This window comes from Dicentrarchus labrax, unplaced genomic scaffold (assembly GCF_905237075.1).
Source record: "Dicentrarchus labrax unplaced genomic scaffold, dlabrax2021, whole genome shotgun sequence".
Lineage (NCBI taxonomy): Eukaryota > Metazoa > Chordata > Actinopteri > Moronidae > Dicentrarchus > Dicentrarchus labrax.
The window spans coordinates 18072405-18096973 of NW_026136711.1; the positions used below are offsets into that span (position 1 = coordinate 18072405).

The 24569-nt window shown below is 41.4% G+C and overlaps 2 protein-coding genes across 3 annotated transcripts; both read right to left on the minus strand.

The window, feature by feature from the left end:
- Nucleotides 1-328: 328 nt before the first annotated feature.
- On the minus strand, nt 329-19481 carry esyt1b (extended synaptotagmin-like protein 1b). 2 transcript variants are annotated; one of them, XM_051414348.1, is made up of 52 exons: nt 18813-19481; nt 17538-17579; nt 16375-16509; nt 16192-16265; nt 16025-16097; nt 15764-15853; nt 15549-15604; nt 15255-15375; nt 14973-15149; nt 14659-14741; nt 14386-14434; nt 14208-14297; nt 14009-14104; nt 13434-13505; nt 13251-13337; nt 12974-13123; nt 12600-12713; nt 12314-12490; nt 12085-12170; nt 11948-11996; nt 11704-11793; nt 11523-11618; nt 11350-11421; nt 11175-11261; nt 10919-11065; nt 10528-10634; nt 10264-10441; nt 9980-10150; nt 9788-9870; nt 9468-9516; nt 9289-9378; nt 9000-9095; nt 8548-8619; nt 8095-8181; nt 7836-7982; nt 7621-7757; nt 7206-7338; nt 7028-7122; nt 6753-6894; nt 5738-5914; nt 5541-5623; nt 5200-5248; nt 5004-5093; nt 4727-4822; nt 4563-4634; nt 4388-4474; nt 4134-4280; nt 3874-4022; nt 2441-2572; nt 2249-2351; nt 1875-1924; nt 329-1077 (listed from the first exon to the last, which is right to left on the minus strand). In XM_051414348.1, the coding sequence occupies exons 1-52, from the start codon at nt 19173-19175 to the stop codon at nt 1050-1052; spliced, it is 5526 nt and encodes a 1841-aa protein (XP_051270308.1). In that variant the 5' UTR covers nt 19176-19481; the 3' UTR covers nt 329-1049. The 2 variants fall into 2 exon arrangements, with proteins under 2 accessions (XP_051270308.1, XP_051270309.1); XM_051414349.1 differs by lacking the exons at nt 9980-10150; nt 10264-10441; nt 10528-10634; ... (5 more) ...; nt 11948-11996; nt 12085-12170.
- A 712-nt stretch (nt 19482-20193) lies between these two features.
- zc3h10 (zinc finger CCCH-type containing 10) lies at nt 20194-24527 on the minus strand. The gene is made up of 3 exons (XM_051414364.1): nt 24345-24527; nt 22640-23850; nt 20194-21180 (listed from the first exon to the last, which is right to left on the minus strand). Exons 2-3 carry the CDS (start codon nt 23786-23788, stop codon nt 20668-20670), a joined length of 1662 nt encoding a protein of 553 aa, XP_051270324.1. The 5' UTR covers nt 23789-23850; nt 24345-24527; the 3' UTR covers nt 20194-20667.
- Nucleotides 24528-24569: the final 42 nt, after the last annotated feature.

Here is a 24569-nt window from a genome sequence, read left to right on the forward strand (position 1 = left end):
CTTCTACCACTACACTTCTAAACTACAAAGTCAAGAAAACCTCTGACCTATTTTTGTTCATTTTTAAAAAAAAAGTATTTTCATTTCATTCTCAATATTCTCAATTAATGTTATTTATTTTATTCATCATAAGTAGCAATAACTTTGCATATCCAGTATACCCACAGTATCTGATATTTAATATTTAATAATTGGATGAAACCATTAAATGGAAGGAAAATGAAAATATACACAGTAGAACTGGTAATAAAACATAAATGTCATAAATAAAACTGTTAAATTTTTACTCCACTCCAAAAAAAAAAAAGAGTCCACAAAAGCAAAAAGATTAGATGTGCAAAATCTGTTTATTTTTGTTACCATCTTTCAACAAACGGTATCGCATCTGATCCATAGGCTTTGCAAATATACATGAAATCAAAAATACCATGATTTAATTGTGACATAATTGTAACAAATAAATGTTGTAGAAAAAAAAAATCTTATAAAAATGATTTTCAAAAGCAATTTCAAACACAAAGTGTTGTGAAATATAAAATAACTTCAATGTAAGGCTGTCATAAAACGGATCCAAAATACTGAAATGGCATAGTCCAACATTTTTACTGCACTTTAAACAAGATACTCTCAGATTTCAAACATCTATGCAGCAAAAAAACAACAACAAAAAAAAACGAGCAACAAAATATGACCTCGTCCTCTCTCGGACTGTTCATCTTTCACTTTCACTCCACTCAGTCTTAATATATTAACGTGACCTTCCATCAATAAAAACGTACATTTTATCCTTGTCAGCTCTGCTTCTTCTTATCCTTCCTCATCCTCCTTCTTATCTTTGGTGAGAGTATTGATGTACATGAATATATAGTGCAGTCTAATTTTATACTATATGTTAATACACAGACAGCTGGGTGGATGCAGGTAAGGCTGCCACAGTGGGACTGTATGCAAAGGTGGGAAGGCATCAGTGTGAGCTGCAGCAGTGGCACAATATCAAGTCAAGTCATGTCATCATCACTGTACTATGACGACATCAGAAAGCAGAACGACTATTCAGCCTCATCTTTCAGAGTGAACCTGGAATAAAACAGAGAGATGGAAATTAAAAGTGAATTCAATCACTTGCAATGACTTAATAATTGGTGATCATTAAACAATTAAAAAATGAAAACAAGAACACAAGTGCACAGTCAAGTGGTGATTACAACCATTTGAATGCAGCTAAGCCTTCAAAGATTGGAGGAGAAACTATATATAGAAATGTGAAAGGCCCTATATAGTGTTTGGTTTCTTCCCTTAGGGCTACTGTAGAAACATGGCCGTTCAGCATGGCTCATATCTCATATCTCAATTCTTATTTTCAGGTGATTATAAAGTAATTTAAAAAATACCTTTGAATATTATATTCTATTTCTGCCAGTAGATCCTCATAAATGTTACATACTGGCCCTTTAAGTGATACTCCACCCAAATAAGCCACAGAAACTTGTCTAACTACTCCTACAGAATAATACACGCCTCTGCTGTCCATACATACTGTATACTAAATATGTTACAAATAGTCTCAGATTCTTCAAAATAGGCTAAATACACAGCTTTGTCCTCCTCAGTGCTCCACTGGAGGCAGTGTCAGACACACAAATCAGACAGATTTTTGTGAAACAGTGTTTGAACTGAACGTATAGAAGGATAGTGGACAAGGGTTCATGCTTTAGGAGTGGTTTGAGAAGTCTCTATGTATGGTGTATTGCAAGCTGACCACAGCCTCTGCTCTCTGTTAGTTGGGGAACTATGAACTTTTGCAGCCACTGTTTCCATTTGATACTAAATATTCTTTGTAGACTGTCACTTAAAGTTCAGTCTGCTCTGCTCACCATTCTGTGACACCAGAAATCAGGTCAAGCTGAGCCAACTCGATCTGCACCTAAAGAACAGGAATGACATATCAACACATAAGAAGTATTTCTGCATGTAGTGAGTACACAGAATGAAAACATTTTAAAGCCAAGGACATATTTAAAAACATGATATATGTATGTTACCAGCTGTGCTAGCACTAGTGTACCGACTGGACAAAAGTGTGGATTAACCCAAAATAGCTTAATGTGAGCGTGTCACGTGACATTCTGTGGATACCCTGATTGTCACTTGCTGTGTGTGTGTGTGTGTGTGTGTGTGTGTGTGTCATGCGGATCATTTAAGCCATATCAAAGATGCAGATAGAGGTAAAGTACAGTCTCACACTGACCTGTCCAATGACGTCGCGGCTCCTGAATGAGGCCGAGTTATTCTTTACTGATACACTGAGGCGTCTGAATCTTGTCTCATCCAAAGGCAGAGCATACTCAAACCTTTAAGAAATTGACAAAGATGATTAAATGTGAACACTAAATAGATTTAAAAAGCCTAGATAGGTACATAAAGGCAATTAGTTAATTACCTCTCATTGTATTCTGGGTTGAGATCTCGTTTCTTCACTGCTGTCTTCCTCTTGGTGGCCTTGCTTTTGTCAGGTAGCAGCATGAGGGAGACGTAGCTGTCTACACCATCCTTATTTTGAGACAACAGACCTCTGTACACAGATAAATAAGGCATATTTTCAATAATTTGACATGTTAAAGTCTATGAATATTAAAAAGTACCAGCATGCTGGAGCAGTATAGTGCCTCTATGTAAATACAAAGCAATGTGCAAAGTGTACATTATTGCATTATTATGCTTATTTTTCATCTGAGCTGTCATCAACAATGTCCTCACTTTATTAAATATTAGGTTTTTTTCTTAAGGGGAATGCTTATAGGTTTTTAAAACAAGGCCCTTTTTTCAATGTTAAGTCATCGTGTCTGTGTATTTTACAATTTAAGAAACCAGAAACAATTCATATTTTACTTTCAGCAGTAGGACTGTGTGCCAAGCAGAGCATGTGAGCGGAGCAGACTGGGTGAAAATTTCCACTCCTCGCTCACAGACCTGTCAATCTGCGCCGCTCGTCAGCTCCGCCTGGTTCTGCGCATACTCCTCTCCGCTCCGCTCCACTCCATCATAAATTTTATCCCACACCACTCGCTCACCACTCCGCTCAAAAAAAAAAAAAACCTTTATCGTACAACCCTCACCTGCAATCTTCTATTCACAAATAAAACATGAGCTTAAAACACAGCACACCATATAAATAATCAGTCATCATTGCCCTCCAGTGTTCTGTGTGTCTGTGGGACTCTTTTCCTCATATAACTCTTGTTCCACATTATCCCCATCTGTTACTTTTATAGGAATAGTACACTTGTACGACTTCTCAGTTTCTTTTCTGAAGTACACATTAAACTCCATAGTTTTGAAAGAAAATAGTGTGGGTGTGCGAGCCGGTGTAAAGATGCATTCTGGGTGGGGCATGAGCAACCAAAGCGAAATTGGAGCGAGAGATAAGGCTCCGCTCCACCTTTCAAAAAAATTGCCGCTCCTCGCTCAACACAAAATCCCTCCGCTCCCCGCTCCGCTCATATGCTCTGGTGCCAAGTAAAGTCAATACAATCTGACCTTTTAGTAGAACACATAGACATGTCTAACTATATTGTCTGCACTCAGTTCTTTTAAAAAAGTTTTTAAACTTATATACATATATACTCTGGTTATATTAAGTTACATGCTGCAGCAGCAAAGCTTTTCAATGATGCAGATGTTGAAGTTGTGCCATGATAATATCTAATGGGAAGCAACTTGTAATAAAGTCAGAATTCTAAAAAACAATGAGCCTTTCCTGTAACCTAACCCTCAAATAATGAGTAATAAGATTAAGATTATACCAACAGTGCATCATTGGTGAGAACACAATCTGACTGAGAAAGTTTTGCCACATTACTTGCGGAAGCATACCTGCAGGCATGTACGAGGACGATGAGCTCTCTCTTCTGTGAGGCATATGAAAGAGACAACTTCACCTGCCCATTTCCAGATCCACAGCCAGAGGCAGCACAGGGCAGAGTCCCCGCACTGATCATATCCACCATTTGGGAATCTAGAATCTGTTGAAAACCAATTCATAACAGGAACAACAAGTGCTATTATTGATTAGTTGTTGTTCAATACCTAACGTGTGTACGTGTGTGTGTGGGAAGATGTGTTTGATTTCTCACCTTGAGTTCAGCCCTCAGCAGGATCTGACTCTCAGGTGAGGCTCCATCCAGATGGAACCACTGGTCCAGGACCAGCTGTGGCTCTGCAAGCAGCTCCTTGACAGGAACCACCAGAGATCCCATTGGCTGGTCCCACCCACTGGACAACTGATGCAAGAAAGAATAAAAAAAAAAAAAATCACTCCACTTTTATTACTGATTTTAAATGTGAGATGCAGCTCCTTAAAACACATAAATGGAAATAAATGTCTTGCCTTTAATACAAGCATCTGATGTTTTGGGTCATGAACCAGGAAGTAGAAAGACTCATTCCACTGAGGACTGGTACTGCGCTCACACAGCTTAAGAGGTGAAGAAAGGATACAAGTTATTACATTAATAATTAATCTATCAGACTAACTATACAGAACCATGCAGCAAGAGTCTCACTTTGGTTTTGTAGGTTGTTTCACCCAGAACAAGCTCAGCTCCTGCTTTGGGTTCCTTTCCACTCTTCTTCAGCTATCAAGGAAGAAAGAGGCATTCCAGTTTTATTATATAAGGTATCATTGTTACCTACTGCACAGTGTGTAAATAAACTGCAGCTGACTTACGGGTAATGAATGTGCTCTCTCAATATGGACAAAGAGCAGAGCAGCAGCAGGGACAGCTTTGTTCTGATAAGACTGGAGAGACTGAAGCTGCAGTACCTGGGACATGGAGCACAGCCAGTTAAGCCTGATAATTATGTTGCAATGTGGACAATGTGCCCTGCGTTGGAATGTGACTCGACAGTATTATCTAGGAGGCTGCAGACACTTCAATAGACCAAGTTCAAAGAATGAATAAACAGAGTAGACTATAGGACTGTAAACATGGGTAAGGACCGACCTGGTCGAGTCTGACTGAATGTGACACTGTAGGAACCCATTCCAGTATCAAGTGAACCCGTCCAGACTTCACATCATTCAGTGTGTACCACTGCAAGAGAAACAAAGTCTGTTAAAGAAGCAAGACAACACCCTTCATACAAGGAAATGATCACAAATCACATGGCACGACATCAGATTATGAATTATTGACTAACCTGGTCTGTGTACTGGGATCTGATGACCTCATTTAGCTTGACACTGAATCTGTGAACATGAAAACAGGTACATGTTTAACAACTTAAATTCAATGTCTTACTTCCAGAAATAAAGATTTCCTATGTTGACATTAGGTCAATAATTATTACCCACATATAATATTCATATTATCCTGCCACTCAAAGCCAAATATTGCGTTTGAGAAAAATGTATGCAAGAGTAAAACAAGGATTTATTTATTTACATGCACTGATGCATTTCAGAGCAAATTATGTAAAGTTATCTGTTATCTGTTATAAACCAAGCAGATCAGTGATCAGAGATGAAACATGACACCCACCTGCCAAGGAAGTCATCAGAGTCTAAATCCTTATCAAATGCTTCAAACTTGATCTCCTGGACGCTGTGCTCACTCAAAACCACCTGTTAACAACAAAGAAAAACCCACATCTGTGCAACATACTTTACATGCAGTGACATCCAGAGAACATATTATACTTTAACCGAACTATACTTTTAACCGAAAATCCTTCGTACCTCATACATTTCATTCCATGTTGGGTTGAGGTTTTCCTTAATAACATGACTCTTGAATGCAACTCCCCCTATGTTAAACTTGACATAGGGGTCACTCTTGCCCTTCACCATGCCCCCCATCAGATTATCCTTGGCTATCAGATTCTGGGCCTCCAGCAGGTGAATCCTCAGCAGCCCCTACAGGATGAAGATGGTAAGTGTTAAACTACATACAGGAAGTCACTGAGCAACACATATGTAGCCTGGTAATATGAAGCTCCTCTATATGCATTTCAAAGCAACCAGTTAGAAATTGCATAATTATGACTGGAAAACAGGCTTTTTCCATTATTCCATAATCATTTATCTAAATATGAAATTTAACCTGAACTTCCTATCTTATTAAGATTATTTTAAACCAATGTATCGCTCCTGTATAAATGGTACTTTGAACAGACCCAAATGAGCACTACTAAAATCTGATATTAATGCCTTAAGGAACACATTATGCCACTGTTCAAGTTAAAGTGGAAAAGAAAGTGGATACCTTTTATTGTCTAATTTAAATTTGATGAGAACTTGTTTTTTATTAGTAAATGTTCCTTTTTTTATTCTAGCTGGCATGACACAGTTATCTATGCAGAAGTTCAGTAGAACACGCACCAGACCCATCAAAACTCTTACCGGCAGAACTTAACACGATATTTAAATACAAGAGGAAGTGACACATTCACCATGTATGGAAAAAACAGTGGAGTTAACCACATGATAGGCTGAGACCTAGCAGCATCAATTCACTATCTAATGATGACAAAATGAATGACAGGCAACACAGTCAACGTGATCAATTACTGTATCATACCCATAGTGTGTACACATGGCTGTAACTGCTAATGGAAGTGTTTTCTTATTATAAGGTAAATGTGTAAAAAAATACACAAAAGGGACAGTGATGTAGAACAAATACCATTGTACAGAAGGTGGAAGCTAATTATTCAGCTTCCACTCTGCTAATCAAGGCATAAACTGTACCCACCTCTTTACCAAAGTCCCGGCTGAGGGTGGCGTGCAGTGGAAGAACTTCACCAGCTTTGGGGATTTCTGTGACCTCTGCTGGCCCCAGGGTGTCAGCAGGAAGACCAGTCACTGTGGCATGAGCAAGGTTACCTAAACCAGTGCTACACACACAAGCACACACACACAATGCAGAAATTTAAACATATTACTTGTTAGATTTCTTCTTACAATTTCTGGCTCTTTGAAACAAAAAAGAAAGAAACATGGTCCTATTTGCTGGGATGTGAAGCTCACCCCTCTGTTTGTATTGGCTGTGGCTTGAAGTCTTCTTTAACTGCTTTGTCTGACTGTTTGGGATGCCCTTCTGGAATTGTTGGTTCCTCTACCAGCTGAGCAAAATGGACATGAAGGTTAGGGAGGGTGAAAATAGGCCGGTTAAACATAACAACAACTGCAATATGCTATGACTCACTGCTGCAGTAGGGAATGCATCAGGTGCAGTGTGAATGGCAGCAGGTTCAGCGGGAATAGCGTCTTCTGCGGAGGCTGGAGCATCTGCTTCTGCTGCTTCAGAGCGTTTAAGCTGGCTGGATATGGCAACCAATCTGAAAATACACACCACCGTTACAAAACAGCACTCTGGACCCTAACATGTTTAAATCATATTTTATAGTATATTTCCTTGTATGTCTCCTGCTCCTGATCTCACCAACAGGCACTGCACGTTTATTTAATAGTGCTTGTTTATGGTTCAAATGTGTGTTTGTTTACTTTTCTTTATGTTGAAGTGACAAAGTGGTATGGTTTTGGTGTTATTTGAAGAAGACCAAGATACAGTCTCCAGAGTTTTGATGTGTAAATTATCAAATCAGGCACATGACACTCACTCATCTGTAGGCAGCTCTGAGTGTTTTTTGTCCTTGTTGGCTGGTTTAAATGTCTGTTTAGTGGGAATGACCATCTCTTCTTTCTTTGAAGCAGTCACAGATGGCTGTGGGGCTTCAGTCATCCTTGAGCTCAAGATCTGTCAACAATACATTTCCAGTTGGTTATTCTGTGTATCAGTGACAATGTTAACAATAACCTGTGTGTATTCTCTTACCTTGAGTTCTGCTCTCAGTAGGATCTCACTTTCAGCTAAGGCTCCATCCAGAGGCATCCACTGGTCCAGCACCAGCTCTGGTTTAGAGAGCAGCTCTCTCACGGGGACTACGAGAGATCCCATCGGCTGGTCCCAAGCACTCGACAACTATGGAGATAAGGATAATGTATAATGTCTGCCCGAGGTGGAGATGTTCCTGACACTGACAGCAGGCTTCAGATACTCCTTATGAGTATTGTGAGGTGCACGGTACACTCACCTTCAGTATCAGCATCTCCTCTCTGGGGTCGCAAACCAAGTAGTAGAATGCTTCATTCCACTGAGGTGATCTGGAGCGATCACATACCTTAAGATAGAAAGGGGGGGGGACAGTTAGGTGAGGATATATGGTCACAGCAATTGTTTCTCCTTTAAAGAGATTCAGCTGACATTTTAGGCATAATGAAGGTAGTAGCATGCATTGGTGTCAATACCACCAGCAGGTGGTGCCAAAGTTAAACTTTGGCAGCTTTTAGTCATTTCTCCCATAACAATTTTAACCATTTATCAAGTTGCTGGCTTGGTTTCTGTGAAACTGTGACATTTTATAGGCTAAATGATTAAGCAATTAATCAAAAAATATTAGATTAAGGAAATATTCATTAGTTGCCACCTAGACTCACACAGCACAAGCATGTGTGTTTGTTTAATGTGTTTATTATTAGTCTCATACCTTGGTTTTGTAGGTTGTGTTACCAAAAACAAGCTCAGCCCCAGCTTTCGGCTCCTTTCCACTTTTCTTAAACTGGACACAGAAAGACAACATAACACATAACAATATGTGAAGAGTTTGTATACACTCTCTGTAATTAAGGCAATGAGTTGTGCTCTGGCTTTACTTTGTTTAAAAAAAACAAAAAGAAAAATGGACTCACATCACGGCATCATATTATCCAACAGTGATTGTGATTGTTGCTCAGCAAACAGCAACTATTTTCTCAAAGTCTAAATTTATTTCAGTCTAGCACAAAAACAAGATCTTAAGTTTGTGAGTTTTCCACTTTATGCCAACAGAGAACCTGTTTATTAGCATGTGCTTTCCAAACTGTTGTCTATCTATAACTCACTTATTACCATTTATTCAATTATAGTGTTTTTCAGTCAACCAAATAACAAGGGCCTCACAGGCAATGAGTGTGCTCTGTCCACATAAACAAAGAGCAGGGCAGCAGAGGGAACGGCCTTGTTGTGGTAAGCCTGGAGAGACTGCATCTGCATGACCTGCAGCAGAGAATCAAATGAAAAATATATTACAGTGACTCAGCACTGATGTCTGCAGTGAACTGAGCCAAGATCATATTTGTAATAGTACAAATGGTCGAGGAATAGGCAATGCAAGGGATATGGATTATATTATAAATATATGAATGCATTAGAGAGAAAACAAACAACAAATGATGCAAATCACACTAACTTGATCCAGGGTGGTACTATGGGATACTGCTGGTACCCACTCCAGTATCAGGCGAACACGTCCAGACTTCACGTCATTTAGGGTATACCACTGAAACAGTGACGCACACTTCAATTAAATTAAAGCCTATGACTACACCGCAGCGATCACTAGGATACAATAAGGCAAGCAGTACTTACCTGGTCTATGTACTGGGAATGGATGATGTCTGCCACACTGATTTCGACTCTGCTCACAATGAAAAAGATAATATTGAATCCAAATTATGGCTATACATATATTTCTAGTGCTGTAGAAAACTTTGTTTTCATAAGCATTGTCAGTAAGCACAGAAGAATAGAAAACGAATGATGAGCTGAGAAATACTAAATGCAGATTTTTCCATAATTCAAACTCTTCAAATATACACCATATGTTAACAAACCTGCAATTTATTTTTATGGTCAAATAAACACACTTCAAGCTAGTAAAAATCTAACCACTGTTAGACAACCCTTACCTGCCCAGGAAGTCATCTTTGTCCATATCTTTGTCATACAACTCTACTTGCACCTCCTGTCCTGATTGAGGCCTCAGCACCACCTGAGGGAACACAGAACAGTTAACTAAAAAGTTAAGATGAAGTATCATTGTCATCTTTATTTGAAATCATGCTTAGAGCAAATCAACTCGTACAGTCCTTCATACACACCTCATACATCTCATTCCAGACTGGGTTGAGATTCTCCTTGATCACATTGCTCTTAAACGCAAACTCTCCAACCCTGATCTTGGCATAGGGGTCACTCTTGCCCTTCACCAACATCATTGTATCTTTGGCAACCAGATTCTGGGCTTCCAGCAGGATGATTCTCAGCAGCCCCTACAGGAAAGGATCATTTAACTTTACATTGATAAGTTTTCTTTATTGAATGTCATTGTGCCATGTCTGGTTGCATATATCTGCTACTGTAGATCCCTATTTTGTGATGTTACCTCACTGGCAAAGCTGTGGTCTGGGGAAGTATGAGGAGGTTGTACTATGGCAGGGCTTGGTGACTCTTCCACCTTCTCCTCAATCACATCATCAGCCGTTTCTTTGATGTCAGCAACTTCAGGTAAGGTCACTGAAGAGACAATAGTCTCCACCGGAGGAGCGTCCACTGAACTTGACCTAAAAACATAAAGACTAGCAATAAAAAAAATGAAGAGACAAAAAACAAAGAGGCGTAAGGACAGTTGTTTAATTAACTATCTCACCTCAGCACTGTGTCTGTCTCCTGTTTTCGCTGAGCAGGGGAAGGGTCTGGAGCTGAAGTAACCTTAGCCTTATCAGTGGCGCCCGGACATTTGGTAGGAATCAGTGTCTGCAGTTGAGTGGAATATACAGAGACATACAGAGAAAAAACAAACAGGAAGACATATTACACAGTAAAATAAATATATATAGTACAGACAAAGAGATACTGCAGTTACACACAGAGAGTAGGACAGAGAAAAAAAACTGAGAAAACTTAGTGACAGAGCATGGGACATATCCTTAAATTGATTAAGAAACAGGAGAACAACAAACTTAAAGTATAGTAATAATGTGTACTAAATATTTAGATTAAATGAAATGACAAGAGCATCAGACAGAGAGTTCTCCCACCTTGAGTTCGGCCCTCAGAAGAAGCTGGCTCTCAGGTGAGGCTCCATCCAGATGGAACCACTGGTCCAGGACCAGCTCTGGTTCAGAGAGCAGCTCTCTGATAGGAACCACCAGGGAGCCGATGGGCAAGGTCCAGCTGTGGGAGAGCTGGAGAAACACAATGTAAGCATAGGCGTATTTATATATCTGAGATCACACTGTTTGCATCTGTGTGACTGACATCTGTTCCACTTTGATCATGCACTGACCAGCGTACCTTAACAACGAGAATATCTTCTCTGGGGTCTCGAACCGGGAAGCAGAATGCCTCATTCCACCGAGGTGATGTGGTACGATCACACACCTTCAGAGATGCAAGAGTCAGTCAATACTACTAACAGATATCTTGTCACTCCTACAATCAAAAAATTCCTAATTTCTTGAGGTCTTACTGTAGTTTTGCGGGACATTTTTTCAAGAGTAATTTCTGCTCCCACTTTTGGCTCCTTGCCACTCTTCTTAACCTGTAGAGAGACAAATAGGCAATTATAATAAAAGCATATGTATTATAAACATCAACTGCTTACCCTGACAACATCCTTAACATCAATAATAAAAGACTTACTGGTAAACCATCTGCTTGCTCAATAAAGACAAACAGTAGGCCTGCTGAGGGAACCGCCTTGTTTTGAAAGGACTGTCTGGAATAGAACTGAAGAACCTGAAGACACAGGAAAAAACAGGGAGTATTGATCAAACTTATGAGCAAGGGTCAATGAATCCATGACTTATCTGGTAATACTGACCTGGTCCAGTCTGTCTGACTGAGAGGCTGTTGGAACCCATTCCAGCACAAAGTGAACTCGACCAGACTTCACATCACTGAGAGTGTACCACTGAGAAAAGGAGTGTAATCGTTTTAACACAACAACATTAACAACTGGGTATGATCCAAACAAGGCAAATACCAACATGCAGAGTTCTTTCAGTAACAGTGATTCTGTGATGGTGTTAAACATGCAGCAATGTGTTTGGCAAGGAAGAGCCCACCTGATCAGTGTACTGAGAATCGATGATGTCCTTCAGACTGATCTTCAGCCTGCATGTTGGAATATGTGAGATTAGAAGGCACCTTTAATGAATCCATTCATCTTATTTGATAACTGAATTATTTATAGCTATTTTACCTGCCCATGAAATCATCCTTCATGTCCATGTCTTTATCAAACACCTCCACATGCAGCTCCTGGCCAGGCAGCTGAGTAAGAATCACCTGAAGGGTGAACAAAGTTGCAAATGTCAAAGGACTCTCTCAAACTAATTACACATAAGGCATTTATACATACATACAAACTTCATTCATTTCACAACAATCACTATAACATTAATAAAAACTGTGTTCTTTATGTTATTTACCTCATACATCTCATTCCATGTGGGGTTAAGATTACTTTTGATAACCTGACTTGTGAATGTTTCGCCCCCGATGTTGATTTTGACATAGGGGTCACTCTTGCCTTTTACCATGCCCCCCATCATGTTATCTTTCGGAACAAGATTCTGCCCTGCCAATAGGTGAATTCTAAGCAGTCCCTGAAAAAAATCATCACAGACACAAAACAGTAAGTATGTGCAGTTTATCTTTTAAAAAAAACAAAACACAGTACTAAGTCAAAGTCACGATGGCCCAGTCCTCCATTACCTCTGTGGCAAAGCTAGGATGAGGGGAGGTCTGCTGGGGCAGCTGTTTGGACAGTCCAGCCGCCAGATTAGATGACACATCAGATGAAATGTGTTCCTCATCTAACCACAGGACCTATGTTTTAATAGAAAAGAGAAGAGACAGAAAGAAATAAACTAAATTAAAATATGACTAATATCCAAGAATCTGCCCTCATTTCAGTTGAGCCACCATTGTACATTAGAAAAAGTTCAAAGTTCAAAGTTCAAAGATCCAATTTTTGATTCTATCATTAATACCTCCTACATTGTGCTTGATTATTTTTCAGTGTATATTTCATCATTAATTGGTCTTATGCAGTGCAGGATTAGTGGATGGGTCTTGTTGCCATTTACCCTGAGAACTGTGTTGATATAGATGCGACTGGCAGATCCAGAGTTGTCCAACTGGAACCACTGGTCCAGAGAAAGATTAGAATTGGACAGCAGACGGGACAAAGGGATGGTCAGACTTCCCAACGTCTGTACACGGTCAGCATCCTTCACCTGGTTAATTCAACATGAAGGAAAGCCAAAATAACATCACAAGAAGTTTGGCTTTCAGAATACCAAGCATAAATTGAATGTAAAAAATAAAGTTTAATTCAGAGTAGCTAATCTTATGAGCTGTTACCTGAATGTCTATGTCTTGCTTGCGAGGATCTTGGATGAAGAAGGTAAAAGCTTCCTCCCACTCTGGATTAATGGTTGTGTAGCAAGTCTAAAGTCAAGAATAAATAGTATTCCTATAAAATCGAAACAAATGAAAACACAATCTACAGTATTATACACTTATGGACTTTCCCAGTAGATATACCTTGCTCTCTCTAGTGATGTCCTGCACAGACAACTGCACCATAGGATTGGGCTCTTTATTTCCCTTCTTCATCTAAAAGAAACACAGTTGCACACAAATATGAATACACAGGATGCAAACAATGGCATTCTATAACCAAGACCAGTGCAAAAAATAGACTTATCTATCCTTCTGACAACATGTGGTTGATGTGAATAAGGCTGCCATAGCAACAGCACAAATAACTGACAGGAAGCACCATACTGCATGGCATAACGAGGAAGTATAAACCTGCACTGAAAGAAACCACAATAACTGAGTTTCATTCCAAACTCTGTCACTGCTGTTCCCGTTTGTGTACAACATGACAGCACAAATGAGCACAGTAGGAAATGTGTGTTTGACAGCCTCGGATAAAGTTAGCCACACTCATCCACACTGCAATGGAGTGCACAGAGTCAGAAGCCAAGGCAAACACTTTGAGGAATGTCAGACAGGTGGCAGTTACAGTTCTGCCTCAGCTCAACCACACACACAGGAAGCAGCTATGAGCTAAGCACGAATGTGGGCAGAGAGGGTAGAGATATTTGACTCACAGGAAGTGCCTCAGCCTTGTCCAGATACACAACCAAGATGGCTGAAGAAGGTGGGTCGCCAGCCTTACTAGTAACACTTTCATTCCTCTTCAGAATCTGGTGGAGAATTGCAAGCAGTTTTATGTAAATGTATGATGCCAGGATAGTGTGAGTGTGTGCTGAATGGCATACAAAAATCTATTAAACTCTAGAATCAAACCTGTTCTAGTCGATCAGTGCTAGGCAGCAAGGACAACCACTCCAGTCTGAAATGAACCCGTCCTGACTGAGTTTCTTTCAAAGTGAACCACTGGGGAGACAACCACACATTTACAGTCCAAAGATCAAAACATTGCTTATACAAACTGTGACTGACACGAAAACAACTTTTTACTTACATCATCAACAACTATGGATTTCTTCACAATGCCCAAATCCAATTTGGTCCTATATGGAGGAAGAGGAGGAGGATAAGTAAATAACAAAAGATTAGAGAGCAAATGTATTGATGAAAATAAAACAATCGTTGCATAGAAACCAGATGCTTTAAGTACAATGATATGCTTAAAAAAAGGTAGTGTACTTTTTCTACCAGGCTGTGAAAGGTGACAGATGAAAAGTGACAATGCGAGATTCACCATAAGCACACAAGAGACATAAACTATATGTACCTGCCCAGAAAATCATCCTGGTCTGGGTCTTTGTCATATACCTCCACCTCCAACTCTTGACCAGGCACTTCATGGACTATGACCTGATGTACCAGACACACACACAAGGACATGAAGACTGACAGAGGGATTCGTAGGGAAGCTGGCTGTGGCCTCATGTGACCATGAATGACAATGAACATCCCCACTGTAACAGCCTAATCCCTCAAGTACAGAACAAAGTGAAATGACTTATGATTCAGTCATCCTACGCCTGTACACGTGGACTAATGATGGCACAAATGTCAAACATTTCAGAAAACTCTTCTTCGTACCTCATACATCTCTTCCCACTTGGGAGAGTGTGTGTTGTCTATGTGTTTGGAGGTGAAGGTCTGAGGGCCAACCCTCAATATGGTGTAGGGATCAGACAAGCCAGCCATAACCCCTTTCACATAGTTGTCCTTGGCTGCTAGACTCTGTGCCTCCAGCAGGTGTATGCGTACCACTCCCTAAGAAAGAACAAGTAGGACAAAGTAATATGCTTGTGTTGACTGAGATGTGAAATTATATTATAGTCTCTCTCTATCTGTAGTCTGTGTATATTTAAGTTTTACCCTGGGCAAAGGAGAGCGTAGTTGGGCCACATGCAGGCCCTGAACAAGGGGGACAACCAGGCGGTTGGGCAGCACCAGGAAGGAGGCAATGGCATCCATAATCATGCTGTCTGACATGACACTGAGGGAAAGGAGAAACAGCATTTCAGTGGAAATAGACAGCTGTGTTATCAACATCATTTACGACTAACTGTATAATGAAACCCACACACTAATAAAACACTGTGAGGTAAATTTATAAGAACGCAGTGGTGATTGTGTCATCCAATGAAAGGTTCTTTCAGCAGGACTCACTTGAGTCCAGGGATGTCCAACAAATTAGTGAGTCCAGTCCAATTGATGTCTAGTTTCTGGGAACAGATAAGACAGAGGAATGTGCTTTATGTAATCAGTCAGGATTGATGAGAAATCAATAGCATGAAAAGTATACCGGACTATAGTGAGATACATGATAGCCACAGGAAAACAACAAGAAAAGGACAAATAGAGGTGAATGTAGATGGACGTACAGGCCGCTGGATGAAAAACATGGTGACTGCACCCACTATGGGCACATCTCCAATCAGAGGCTCCAGAATCACCCGCATCATCCCGTGTAGCTGATGACACAGAGGTAGAAAGGCTGTTTATGAAAACCACGGGTACATGCTCACAGAATCGAATATTGTCAGTAGATTTCAGTTTAGATTGGCAACATATTTGTACTAATGACATGCTACTCTGTAATTCAGTCAAATAATACAGACAGACAGACAGACAGACAGACAGACCTGTATTCCTTTGACTCCAGCTTTGCAGAAGTATCTCTTCACCTCAACGTTGATCTCTACATTGCCAACATAGCTGAGGATACAAGAACAAAAATGTCATCTCCAATAGTGTCTTCTAAAAGCTGTAATACAGAGGTGACGGTGAGGAGCAATGGAGGAACATTCACCTTATATACAGATCTAGCAGAACTTGTCCTTTGTCATTCTCCGTGTGTGCCTTGATCCCTACAACCTTCATGGCCTGAAGCAAATAAAAAGCACATTTGTTTGCACAATATAAACAACATGTATAATTGTGTGTAAATCTTTACAACAAGGTCATACTATAGTAAAACTACCAATGGCATCACCTTGTTTCCCATGTCTACTTTTGTGAAGCTGAGGGTCTGGAGGTGGGTGCTTGAGGCTCGAATAGATGGAGCAATGGTTTCCACCAGCAGCTTCTCAAGGTATTGGCCGACAAAGGGCCACACCTGCTGCAGCACCTAGGCAGGACACGGGCAACAATGTGGTTATAAACTTCTTTTATGTGACAAATAACATGATGCACATCTCTGCTACTAGACACTACTTCTTTAAGTAAACCTTGTCATTTTAGCCACATAGCAACAACACGATCTGTCAAATGCCTTGGCTTCCATAAGCCATAACTCAAGAATGACAGAGACAGCTGTAGCCAGTTGAGTCTCCTCAGCTGTTAGTCATCTACTTTGGGTCCTACATACTACACCACACAATGAATCCTGCGCTCTACATGTGCTCACTTTTTACTAAATATTACCGTTGCTATGTAAACATGTGAAGTCTTTATTTCTGCAGGGAAAACCCGAATGCAGAGGCACTGTTTGCTTGTGTGCTTGTGAAAAAAAAACCCCAGAGTTAGTTTACAGTCAGTGGCATAAATGGAGAATGAGTCATCAACCGCCTGCTCCTGTGAAGGATGAAGCCTGAGCAACGAGGGAATCTGCTGACCTCCCCCTCCAGTACCAGCCTCAAACCTCTGCTTTGTCTGGCTCTCTGGCACTTAGATCTCGTGGTCTTGTTACCATGAATACTTTTATTTCTGCATGTTTATATTAATGGTCCTAATTTCTCTGGGCTAGAGGAGCTAAAGGGGGTGGGTGGGTGGGGGGAGACAATGGCTGCAGTTTTATTTAGTTTGGGGGCTGGGCAGCTCCTCCCCCTTCCTGTCAGAGAGTCTGCAATGAAATGGAAATGTTGAGATGGCTGCTTGGCACTGGGCCTGCTCCCTGCAGGACAGACAAAGTGGCTACACTAATGGGGGTGTGGCCTTTTCTGGAATATGACCGCAACAGCAGCAGTGCTACCGTCTATCAGCTACCTACAGCTATTAACGTATCACACTTTACTGAATGTCAATCAGCAGAACAGCTGGGTGAAGAGACAGACGTGTGTTTGCCGTGGGCTTAATGAAGGTGGAAAAAAACAGTGTCTTTGTGTAAAATTATATGGTGAAAAGGTCAAGCGAAATAGGAAACCACTGATGTTTTACCTTATTCAGCCACTCAACCTTCTCAACATCTGGAAAGTTGACCTGAAGGAACAAAATACAATAAGGGTACATACTTAAACTGTACACAGAGTCTGATAAACACATAACAGGATAGGGAAATGTTTCAGCCGTAGCTGATTCAGGTCTGTAAATGTCATCTGTAGCACTGTTCATCTCATACTGAGCAAATACTTTCAAGAGAAAAAAGGAAAGCATAAGATTGCATGGTTTACTTTTGCATTAAGGTCATGTGTGATAATACTTTCACAATATAAGAGCTTTAAAATGTTCTCTCGAGTTATATTTGTTGGGATGAACTCTTAGAGAAAACACACACACACACATATCATTTGTTATGCATACTAAAGAGCAGCACCGGAAAGCCACATGGTGAAGCCCCTTTCACAATACTTTAATCTGGAGTATGCATGCTGTTTTGTTGCGCAAGCAATCACTGTAATCACTGACTGAAAAATGTATCCAAAAGAACAGGGTGTGGCTAGATGTTCTGAGTCAAAACAGCACCATGTGGGTTTCAGCATTTCCATTTTGGGTACACACACACTCAGGATGTACGCATGCAAATCAAGACTATTATATTCATTACACACTTTCCATACACTTTTAGTTAAAATTGCACCAAACATTAGATGGTTTAAGCATGGCTTTTGCAATGCACTCAGTTTCCCCATTATGCTCTCAAACAAGTTTAGTCTTGAAATACAAACACACACACACACACACACTTGGCAACTGCCTTGGCAGAAATAACATGGGAGCAAACTGCATATAAAAGAAAGGGATTTCTGCATGCATGTTACAATAAGGAACTTAACTGCATCTGTCACATTAGAAAAAGCTGGGGTTTTTAATAGAGGGAAAAAATAAGACTTCAAGAGCAGTGTGTAACTTTTTCCATGAGAGGAAGTAAACAGTGGGAACCATTTCCCTAAAAGCTTTCTGATAGGGACTAAAAGTTTTACCAGCCTACTAAAATTTCAAAAATTCCAAAGAAAATGTCCAGAACACTAACAAACTGGAGTCATGCCATTACCAGTTAAAAATAGTCTATGACTGGGCTGGTTTACTGGAACAAACCTCTTATCACCCCTTGTGAAGTCCCTCTAAAGATGTTAAGATTTTAGGGTTCAGTGCTACCTTAACGTGGGGTTATTCTAGGTCAAAGTGGGCGCAGGTAGAACAATAGAGAGCTGGTGAACAATGATTTTTAATGGAAGGAGACACACGCTGACAAGTTGTAGGGTCATTTCTCACCCACGCAGGAAGATCTCGCTTGATTTTGGACACTTTCATGGATGTGTACTCCTCCTCGTTGCTGAGGAACTGTATGGCCGACCTCAGACGTGCCTCCTTGGCTTCTCGGGCATGTTTCCATCCCGTGTAGACCATCATGCCGAACACCAACAGACTGGTGCTGACCCGGTAGTACCCGGCCAGGTAGACGGGCAGCAAGGCTCCCAGGCATTTCCCAAACGTCCAGAGAACCGCGACTGCACTTATCCCCTTAGATTTGGGAGCTCCGGTCTCCTCGGCACTTAGTGCTTTCTTCTCGGTGTCGCCTGAGCTCGGACACACGGCACCTTTGGGCTCACTCGGCTCGGATTTTTCGCTCTGCATGGTGGTATCTTCTGAAGCGAAGAAATAATGTTTATACGCAGTTCACGTTACCGCCGGATACAAATATTCAGTTTGATATATTAATGTTAGAAAAGGACCAGACGGTTTACTCTAACGTCCCATTTTCTAACGTCAGCTAACGACCGTTTGAACCAACGTACAGCAGCTCGTTGCGTGTCCCCTGGCTAGTTCACTGTCGGTCCGTATCGCATCTTTACGTTATTGAAACGTGGTTGTTTTTGTTATAGCTGAGTTGGAGCAGTTTTACTGAATAAACACAGGTCCAGAAGAAGTGGGAGACAAGTTCTGCTGCTCGCCCAGTCCCGTTATCTGGACGAAAACACGCCCACACGCTGGCTGAAGCTAAAAAAACGCATCTTTGACTCTTTCGCTGCTGCGGCAAGACAGTCATCAAATTTGTAGTAATTACTGTAATTACTGCAGCATTACGTTGTGGAAAACCGACATTTTCCACGCTTTACGTGTGTCACTCAAACGCAACTTTCATTGTATATTAAAACGCAACTGTATCTGTCTGATAAAGCACAGAACAACTGAATTTCAAGGAGAAAATATTGTGATACAGCCATGTAGAAAATTGCTTTTCGCCAAAACCTTAACCCATAGGTACTTGTGGACAATTGTTTTCTGCTGCTCCAGTTTGTTTTAAAAACAGCAGACTGGGCATTATCCCCAATCCCTAAATCCGGTGTGAGCACACAGGCCCCGGCCATGCCTCCCAGTGCTTATGGTACACAAACACCACATGTATTCCTCTTGTTTAAACAGCCACACGGATGTGAGGATACTGAAGAAGCAGAGGCTATTATATTAAAGTTTACACAATGCGACTCCACCTAAACAGCCCAAGCTATGTGGGATGTCAACATGAGCATTTGCCACAAGAAACTGTCTCTCTCTCTCTCTCTCTCTCTGATCGTGGCTTTTATCTTACCTTCTGTGCATATACAAGTGTGAACAGAAGACAGATGTAAACAAAGAGACAGACAACACAAGATTCATTGTTGAGGGTTTGTTATTATTTTTTTTAAATGTGCAAAGTACCAAAGTTAATTTACACCAGAGCAACCCACAAAATATAAACACAAGCTTCCAGTCACCATTATCCCCACAAGGACGGCACAACAGTCTTGAAGAAATGAATTCAACACTGTGGATGACCTCACATATTTGCAGTTTGTTGCCATTTTTGAGAAGATCCCTTTGGTACAAAGGCTGTTCACAGATCAGTCAGTCTGTGGGAAATGTATTTGTGATGTTGCCACAGAACACAGAGTGAAGGAGACTGAAAATGTCTCTATCCTGCCCTCTGGTGGACAAGTGCCTACACCTCACTGTTAGCGGTACAGGCAGTCACTGATCTGCCGTCAGTTGAGTCTCATAAACATAAAATAAGACAATAAAAATTAAAAATCCATGTTAAGGATGCTACAGTCTGACTTGTGTGTACTACAGTCTTGCACTTAATCAGTTAGTGAGGCAGAGTGGTGATCCTCATGCTCTGACTTGCAATGGGGTACGACACCATTGGGGTGGTGGCGTGACTCATGGTAATGCCAGGCAGAGGCTGCGTCATGGACACTGCCACCGGGGCCACAGATACAGCCACGGGTGCCATAGAAACAGGTGGTGCCATCCCTTGAGCAATGGTCTGTGCAAGGGCAGCTGAAAGGGGGGTGATCTCAGGGTTGAGGTGGGGTGGAGGGGCTGAAGGTGGGGCAGCATTAGACGGGGGCGCCGCGGGGGCGCCGGTAGAAGCTACCAGGTCTTGCTGCGTGACAGGCCGAGGCTGCAGTCCAGCGCTGCTCAGGGTAGTGTGAGTCTGGGCAATGCCATGATTGTAGGAACTTACTGCACCCACAGGGGGTGCCAGACTCTGCTCAGTGGGTGCAGGAGTGGAGGACAGCGTCATGACTTTGGCCTGGCTTCGGAACTGGGCGTTCTGCTCCAGAAGGACCTCATTTGTGGCAATGAGATTTGAAACCTGAGAAACACACGGGGAATAGATTAGAGGAAGGAAAAAGGGTCCATGGAATGAGTTGCAAAAAAGTGCCATAAGTTACAGTAAAATTATATATTTAAAACTATATTAAATACATTATAGCTTCTTTACATTAAAAAGAAAAAGGCTTAACATATTATCAGTAACACCGTATGTCCACCAACTATAATTGATTCTATATATTTATGCAGAATGATCAAATACACTTCTGTGTACTGCGTCTGTGTCTTATGATGATGCATTTTCCTTTTTTAAATGTTCCTGAACAGATTCATTGTGGTTTCAGTCAGGTGACTGTGAAAGGAAAATCTTTTCCAAGTCGGCTGTTCTTTGGAGTCAAAACAGGTTTGATCAATCTCTTGTTTAGAGTCACTGCTGCTTAAAAATAAAAAGGGATAACATGCAATGCTTTTCTGTGGTAAAAATGCAGTTGATCCTGTTTAAGTCAGAAACTCCAGAGCGCATTCATTACAGCATTAATCTCACATGCTGCTATCTCTTTACAAGTCTCCTACTACTGCTTTAAAACATTGTTTCATCTGCAAATAAAACGTTCTTCAACCACTAGTTGGTCCATGTTGACCTTTTACATTTTGTTGTTGAATAAATAGCTTGGACACGCCTCTTTCTTCCAGTACAGCCTGTCAACCAAATGTCAGCAAAAAAGTAGGATGTAGAAGTTGCTATCACTCTGAAACTGACAGCTAATTTAAATACAGGCCAGGGAATAACAATTTGTGATCAGGTAACAAACTAATGCTTATTTTTCATCAACTATTCAATTATGTATGTGAACTTCCAATTTATATGGTCAAAAATGAAAACATTAATCAATTATTTGAGATCTGTACTAAAAATGAGTCAGTCGTTTATCAATATAGTAGTGTCTGTTGATCAACTAATTGATTGACTAATTACTTTATCTCCTGTGCAGCCGCCAAAGAAACGTTACTTTTCCTGCGAGTTGGCAGCGAGATATATGAAGTCAACTGAAGTCATTATGACCAAAGTTGAATTTGACACTATAATAATAATAATAATAATAATAATAATCTCATGATAGTGTCATGTGAAATGACCATTATAATTAATTCAGTACAGAAAGCGTACAGTGTACACTTGACAATATAATGCAATCAGATACAACAGCCTACAATAAATTCTACCTTTGTTGATCTTCAAATTCAACTGTTTGTTAAGACTTTGACTTTGTTAACACATTGTACTGAACTGCATTATACCGTCAAATGTGGCAGTTACTTTGCACACCACTGCATCTGGTATTAGTTGCTAAAAAAGACAACTCATATTTCATGATAAATACAAAAATGTCTGAAATACTATTTATGTGGGAAAGGTTTTTCAGTCCGTTATAATTTATAAAAAAAAAGATTTATCAGAAATCCAATTCATGTTTTTTTTTCCCATTTCTCCTTCTAACCTGCTTCTTCAACTCTTCCACTCTCTTCCTCAGCAGGGAGTTTTCTTCCTCCAGGAACCTATACTCCAGAGGACGAGGTGGCAAGGTCGCTTGAACTCCCAGCTCATAGTGCCCAACTCCACTCCCATCTGTCAGGCGCAGCCCCTCCAACCGCCGCCTCTTCAACTGTAGAGCAGTGTGGTCCATAGAGGCCTCTAGGGAGCCAGGATCAAACAGCCCACTTTCAAGCAGAGGGTCATACACTGAGCATGCGCTCCTGTCATAACGCCGTTGACCTGCAGAACTTATGGACAGACAACCGCTTATCCCACCTCCACCTACTCCCCCAACTCCTGAGATACCTGGATCTCTGCACCCACCCAGGCTAGGGCAACCCATCCCCATCATATTACTTACACCTCCACCTCCCACAAGTCCCTGCATTCCTCCACAGGCACCTCCTCCTCCACCACCTATGCCTCCCCCAGGATTCACCATTCCACTGGCGCCAGGCCCCACAACACCACCCACTCCAACCCTGGAAGGCTCATATTCATAGTCTTTTTTGACGTGGCGAAATTTACATTTATTCCCCCTCTGGCACTCTCCCTTCAGGAAGTCTCTGCAGATAGGGACCTCCCCACGGCTATGGGGGAGATCCATGGGGGAGAGGCCCAGTCGTGCTGCAACTTTCCCTCTTAGTCTGAGGGGTAGCTCTCCTGTTTTCTTGTAATAGTCCTCGTCCTCTTTAGAGCCGTGGACAAAGCGGCAGTTGGCGCGCATACACTCCTTATTCTGGTGGTCGTGACAGAAGATGAATTCGTTCTTCTGCACCCCGAGGTCTGGCACCTCATTAAAGTCTGGGTGTCTAAAGCGGCAGCGCTTTCCTCTCTTGCAGACATTGCGTATGAAGTCCCTGCAGACACCGTCCAGCGCCAGTCCTGCACCTTGGCTTCCACCTCCACCGTTCCCACAGCTGTTGCCATTTCCAAGTGCCCCTCCTCCCCCCATGCTCGCAGAGCCAGAGACGTTGCCTCCAACACTTCCTCCTGAACCTCCTCTGCCCTCCGCCGAGCCCCCTGCTAAACCAGACACAGGTCCCCCTTCCTCACCCAGAATACCAGCACTCCCACCACCACCTGACAGGTAGGAAGTGTCCCGGTCAGGCATGGCGCTCGGCCCAGCGCGAGGAGAAAACGGCACTCATGTGTATGGGAGGGGGTTGACGTGACCTGGCAAACATTCACACACACACACACACACACACACACACACACACACACACACACACAGGGTAACACATCATAAATAACTTTTTCTTTGGAGCAATGCAACCAACTAAATATGTGCAAGATAAAAACACAATCCCAAAGTAAAACACGAGCTTTAGATGACGCTATGGGATATATGAAACTACCGGAAGTCATTAAATATGTTTTAACTGGATAAGGAGAGGGCTGAAATATGAGCACGTGACAACACCTGGTAAATATTAAGTAGTACTGGTAGTGTTGTTGTTGTTGTTGTTGTTGTTGTCACTGGTTAGTGAGCAGCAGCCGACGCTGTAACTATCACTCGAAGCTACATTTATGTAGATAAAGCACAATATGTCGTCTCATATACCTGAGGAAGTATCGTTACGTCTAAAGTGCTGCTACCAATCCGTCGTACCGTCAAGCTAGCGAGCATTATCTGGCTAACTGGCTAAATGCTAATGTTTTCTTACCAAATTGAAAATATGAGCAGGATCCAGAGTGCGAGACGACGAACTCCACGCAGGAACTCGTCGCATCAAAGCCACTGAATTTCACACCGTTATCTCCGCTCACAACACCAATGATCAGGGGTGTGTTCATTAGGCAGTTCTTCAAGGCCCCGGTGCTGTTTACCACATCTCTCAATGCATCTTTTACCACCAACGAAGAAGCCGAGGCTCTTCTTCTCCGTTTTC

Bases quoted from the DNA above. Each gene is read 5' to 3' on its own strand.
- esyt1b (XM_051414348.1), bottom strand. From the start codon at position 19,175: ATGCAGAGCGAAAAATCCGAGCCGAGTGAGCCCAAAGGTGCCGTGTGT. The intron at 11,997-12,084 runs GTAAAATAGCTA...TCCAACATGCAG, and splicing joins AAGGATGATTTCATGGGCAG to GCTGAAGATCAGTCTGAAGG. The intron at 9,517-9,787 runs GTAAGGGTTGTC...CATTGTGAGCAG, and splicing joins AAAGATGACTTCCTGGGCAG to AGTCGAAATCAGTGTGGCAG.
- zc3h10 (XM_051414364.1), bottom strand. From the start codon at position 23,788: ATGCCTGACCGGGACACTTCCTACCTGTCAGGTGGTGGTGGGAGTGCT. The intron at 21,181-22,639 runs GTTAGAAGGAGA...TGTGTTTCTCAG, and splicing joins TGGAAGAGTTGAAGAAGCAG to GTTTCAAATCTCATTGCCAC.